The sequence below is a fragment of the Microtus pennsylvanicus genome, chromosome 21 (assembly GCF_037038515.1).
Source record: "Microtus pennsylvanicus isolate mMicPen1 chromosome 21, mMicPen1.hap1, whole genome shotgun sequence".
NCBI classification, from domain to species: domain Eukaryota; kingdom Metazoa; phylum Chordata; class Mammalia; order Rodentia; family Cricetidae; genus Microtus; species Microtus pennsylvanicus.
The window spans coordinates 8,196,907-8,202,906 of NC_134599.1; the positions used below are offsets into that span (position 1 = coordinate 8,196,907).

The 6,000-nt window shown below is 33.4% G+C and overlaps 1 protein-coding gene across 6 annotated transcripts in view; it reads left to right on the forward strand.

Annotated features, from left to right (window-relative positions):
• The window catches only part of Pals2 (protein associated with LIN7 2, MAGUK p55 family member), a 92,798-nt gene extending 87,665 nt beyond the window's left edge, over positions 1-5,133 (forward strand). For all 6 annotated transcript variants that reach the window (XM_075955156.1, XM_075955157.1, XM_075955159.1 and 3 more), the window contains 2 exons: positions 216-344; positions 1,470-5,133. In XM_075955156.1, coding sequence (XP_075811271.1) covers positions 216-344; positions 1,470-1,646 — 306 coding nt within the window. In that variant the 3' untranslated portion in view covers positions 1,647-5,133. The remainder of the gene's footprint in view (positions 1-215; positions 345-1,469) is intronic.
• The last annotated feature ends 867 nt before the right edge of the window (positions 5,134-6,000 follow it).

Sequence of the window (6,000 nt, forward strand, 5' to 3'; positions counted from 1 at the left end):
CCAAGAGGAAAAAAGATTAATAACTTGGTTTTTCAACAAAGTAAATGGCTTTGTATTTTAGGAAAGTACTATATAGAGTTAAGACAGGGGGCCCAGGCAGTAAATTATGTCCTTAACCTTAGGAAAGAGACCAATAAACTTCTACTTATACTAACGGCCAGCACACTTCAAGTTCTAACATTATATATATTGACTTATAATTACTTTTTGCACAGGCATTGAAAGTGTTGAGGACATCTGAGTTCATGCCTTATGTGGTATTTATTGCTGCTCCAGAGCTAGAGACCCTGCGTGCCATGCACAAGGCTGTGGTGGATGCAGGAATCACCACCAAGCTATTGACGGTAGGGGCTCTTTTCAAGTTAACACTTTTATTTTCCCTTTTCTTCTGAGTATGTTTAATCCCATCTGATCATACTTAGGAAGTTACTGCACTATGTAAAATGCTACAGAGTGAAAATTGATTTACTAAATATAATTAGGATTTGAAACAATATTGCTTTTATGTGACAGTCCTTCATTTTAAAACAGAACTTGAGTTTTATAAAATGAAAAAGATTATTATTGGAATGTATACATTGTAGTCTTTCGATCTACAGCCCTATGTAATCCGGGAATCTTCTTGCTTCCTTGGATATTAGCCTAACTGTCATCACTTTGTCTAAATGTAGATCTTCTAAAAGTCTTTGTGTAACTGTATTTTCTTCTAAAGTACATACAAGTTGCAAGTTTTCTATTTGTCCTTCATTTGTCTTTTTTATCAAAAAGCAGAATCCCTTTCTATTTCACTTTTATCTACTGATTCTGAGACTCAGCAAACAGTAATAGGATCCCAGTTCATACTTGTAGAATTACATGTGAAGGTACAGTGGAGGTTTATGGAAAGCTCTGCTTTCTCATGCACAACCCATCACTTAGGTATGTACTCCACTCCGTGTGTTGTTCCAAACCATCTAGGAGTACTTGATGGAGTGCAAACAACACTTGAAGAAATTAAGCTAAAGTCTATGGGTTTTGGCACAGTTTAGAGTCTTCAAAACACACTTTTAAGAGTCTCCGCCTTTCTAAGTGACAGGACACAAATAAACTTTGAGTTGAACAGCCACTGCAAGCTGGCTTTACGCAGGCCATAAGAGAATACCCTTTTAGAAAGGATTGTATAGAAGTCAGCTGGAAGTCAGCCACTGGTAGTAATTCTTGCATTATCTTGGACAAACCCTAATAGTTTTAGGGATTTCATTCTAATCCAACAGAGCAGAAGATATAGAATACTCATAAATCATGGAAGTAGATGTAAAGATTGCAACATGAACAGATATCTAGTAATTGCTTCTTCAGCACTGTAAAGGGTAGATTTTGAGAATTGGCATCCAAATTCCAACAAATACCCAACCCCCTCATTTCTTACTCATGTTAGTTCTGAACATGTCATTACATATTACAATACAAACTTTCTTTAACATTCACAGGACTCTGATTTGAAGAAAACAGTGGATGAAAGCGCACGAATTCAGAGAGCATACAACCACTACTTTGATTTGATCATCGTAAATGACAATCTAGACAAAGCCTTTGAGAAACTACAAACTGCCATTGAGAAACTAAGGATGGAACCGCAGTGGGTCCCTATTAGCTGGGTGTACTGATAATTCAATAAGGCTGTCAGTTAAATAAAACTTACGAAAAGTGACTCAACAAGTAAGCCTTCTACTGGGAGAACACGTGCAGAGGTAGAAGGGCATCTGCCACATCTAGGCATTTTTATTGTGTAAATTGAAATAACAGTGCACTAGGTGGAATTTTTATATAATTGTGGTTGGGAAGGTGTACTAATATATAATTTCTCTTAATTTTTCTAACTTTTTATGGATAACCTTTCTATTCATATCACATAAAGAAATGCGTTCAAGCATTTTGTAGGTTTTGATTTAGTACCCTTACCTTTTTCATCAAAGGAATTTTCAGATCATTCTCTCCAACATTGGTCTCACATTTTCACTGTGATAATGAATACTTGAAATAGTTTTGTAAAGCTATCATTCTCTTAAGTGTTTAGTGAAGGATCAATTATTCTCATTAGAAAAAAATTAGTAGTTACCGACCTTCTTAATCAGACTTGTTACAGAAGCAGAATCTGAGTATCAGTCCACTTCTATCTTAATCTGACATCGAGTCTTTTCAGCACCACCTCGTACTCTAGAGCATGGCTGTTCTTTCTTATTTGCAGAGAGATCAGCTCCCCGCCCCCTCTAGTGAATACAGTGAAGAGCAATAGCTTGCACTCTCTATGAGCTTATCTTTTCATTTGTCGCAGTGATTTGTGATGCTGACTAATATTGCTTACTAGTACCTTGTGAGCTCGGGCTGGAAGCAAGGTCCTGCAGACAGAGAGTGCCTTATCCTGCAAAACTTCATTCACCGTTTACTTATTTTCAAATATAAAGTTTCAAACCTATTGCTTCAGTTTTTTTTAAGGAAATAGTAAGCAAAAATATGCCTCTGCAAATGTTTGTGATATTTAAAGATGTCTCTAAGTTGCAAGCTGTTTGTTAATCACCAAATGTCATTTCTGAAATGGGAAGTGATTTGTTAGGGTATTTGTTCTGTTTTGTCTAAAACCAAATCCTTTTAACAGTTTACAAAATTTGGAAATAATTGTCAGCTATTTATATATTCACACATAACACATACATTATATAAACTAAATAATGCCCTATACTTTTGATTTCTGTTCAGAAATACACTTTTTTTGTTATTTGATGATTAAGAACCAAATCCTTGAGCTGCATTACCACCATGTACAGATTTCCACATTCGTCTTGGTTGATATTCCCCTCTAGGATTCTTAAATGGTACATATTCTTTCTTAAACATGCTTTTAGTGATGCATTTAAACACTGAACTAAGCTAACGTTATTTTATTGCTGCTAGTTTTTCAATTCGGAATAGTCACATTTAAAGGATTTGGTGCTTAAATATTTATGAGTATCTTTGGTGACAGGCTCCAAACACATAAATTCTGACTTTGCTTTTCCCCTCATCAAAGTTATATACCCATCTATATAAAGATACTGATATCAATATACACATACGTGTATACGTATGTATATATGGTAGTAAGCAATGTTCACGCAATATTTTTATTATTTTCATAGTAAAACACCTAAGTTACCATATTGTTAATAAAAGAAATCTACAGGCTTTTAAATCTTAATTCTAGAATTTCATAGCCAAAATATTAATTATTTTTCATTTTTCTGGGAAAGGAATTGTTAACATAGTGGATCATACACTCTTAATAACTTTTTAAACCACATGTATTTGCTGAGATTCTTGGATTCTCAAAGCAGCATAAGTCAAAGCACAGTGTTTACATGGCACCTTGTGACTTAATGTTTCAACACACTGTAATGTAAGCTTGGAAAGAAACTTCAGTTCTGCTCTCAGGAAATGTACTGTATTCCCCAGTGTACCTTCATGCTATTTCATGAGGCCTTTCTAAGCAGCTTTGGGAAAATTATATCAGCACAGCAGTCTATCCACAAATATCTGTACCATCTTGATAAAACAGAAACAATAGTTACATATATATTTATATCCTTTTATTTGATACAAAATACATATTATCTGGCATATCATCTCTATTTAACATTGTTTCTATTATAAATGGAACTCATGATTGATGACAAAATTAATCACAGATTTCTCCTACTGAAACGATACAGTTTAGTTCACTATCCTATACATGCCAGTATTAAGAAAGTACAACTGTTTCTCAGTGAAGAATCACTGAACTTGTAACTCAAGTCCCCACCTGAGTCTGTAGGAACCATCAGGCCTTACACCATAATTCTTCCTAAGTACTGCCCTCAAGGAAACTCATACTTCTCTCCTGGGAAGGGTCTAACATAACAAACTTGTTTATAATAAACTGAAGATGAAGGGGCTTACAATGGCGTTCAATAATTGGCAATAGATAAAATATACACACACATGCATGTTCTTTGGGAAAACGTTTTATATGTGTCTTCCTAAATGCACTGTAGAATGAGTTCCACATTTAGTGTTCAGGACATTGTCATTTCTTTACAACTAATGGTTATATGTATTTTTTCATTTCTAAATGTACAAATGCCTGTACAGATGATGTCTCTGAACAAGTCATTTAACCTTTCCTAATAGAATATATTCAGTGCCCTACAGTAGAATTTACTCCTTTGTTACTGCTGTGCTTTTATTATGCAGTTTCCATAATTTTTGTGTTTTTAGACAATATCAGGTGTCAGATCATTAGGAGTGTCTGTTTTGGCTGACTTGACACAATTGCTCACAATAGCTTTCTAAAATAGAAATTATTATAAACCAAATAGAACAAAATCCTAGATTCTAGAGTCTAATAATATTATTTATAAGAAACTGTAAAAAAAATTCTTTAAAATGCCAAATTTGGTATTAAAACGTATTTAGAAAATAGCTCATTAGCAGTATAATTTAATAGCAAGACATTAATTATGGCCAAAAATGATCATTTTGCCAGGCTTATTAATACAAGCACTCAGGAGGCTGAAGCAGGGGGATTGTAAGTTGGAGGCTAGCCTGCATGGTGTAACAGGCTCAAAAAAGAAAACAAAAAACCAGGGCCCAGGGCTGTAGCTTTGATAAAGTATGTGCCTAACTAAGATGTGTGAGATGAGATCCTGGGCCTACTCCCCAGCAAGACATGATTCTACTTAAAAATTAGTTAAAATGATCATTATTTTTATGTATAGGAAGTATCATGACTCAGTGATTGAAGTTGATTGCCAACGCCACCAAATTAGTTATAATTATTTTAAATGGGTAAATTCAAAATATAAAAAGTTTGAAAATGGTAAAAAAAAAATCTACTTACTTTTATGTCTACTGAAACAGTCTTTCATTATACAGAATTAGACTGGAGGACCCTACCTCCACATTAACTAATCTTCACACTAAATAAGGAAAAGACAGTCCTGAAGTTTTGTGTGCATAAACAGTTCATTTTTTAAAAACATGTACATATATATATATATACACACACAGCTATGTGTATAATATGTAACTATCTTCCAAACTTTATGAATAATAAAGCTAAATATATCTGCCCACGTGTTACAGCTAGTGTTCTAAGGTTTTTAATTAATTTCAAATTCTAGACATTTTGATCTATTTTAGATTCTTTTAAGAGGCTTTGGTTCCACCTTGAAGCCGACACTGATCTCCTTTCTGAAGATTTTATTAGAGAAACTAAGCTCAGAAAACTGTTTTTCATTATTAAAGTTTAATTTACTTAAGAAAAAATATCTCTGGATAGAAGCCTCTTGGGGAATATTTACTTAAACTTTGAAGTGAAATTGTACTATAAGTTAGACTTAAAGATTATAGTGCCTGCCCTCCTCCTGTTCAAGGGATTTGCTGTGAGAGTGATTATAGCATCGGTAATGTATTTAAAGTTCTTGGGAGAAATTCAGTATTTTAAATAATGAGATTATTGTATATAACTGAATATTATTTACAGATTTTTAAGAGTACATTTGATGTATAATTCAGCATCATATTGGTCTTTTTGTAAGTGTATGTGATACACTTGAAGAAGATGAGAATTCTATAGTTTTTTAAGGTAAGATTATTTTTAAATTGAATTTTGTTTTAGCTTTTAAAGTTATATTCTTTTAAAAATATTTCTCTTATTTTATCTTGTTACTTTTTATCCTGGAGTGACTTTTGAAAAATGCAAAGAATCACACGTCTATAGTGAACTAAAAAGCGAGAGAATGATGCTCTCTTTTCTAAGGTAAGCATGATTTGTACCACCTGGACAAAACACTACAAGGTTGTCTTGAAAAAATAATCTCTTGTGATAAAAGCAAAAATAGTCATACTACTTCTACTGACTAAAATCCTGCTTTTGCCCATGTGTTTTTTATAGCGTTTAATCTCCCCTTTCTTCCATGTGTTACATAGGACTAAGTTAATACTTGT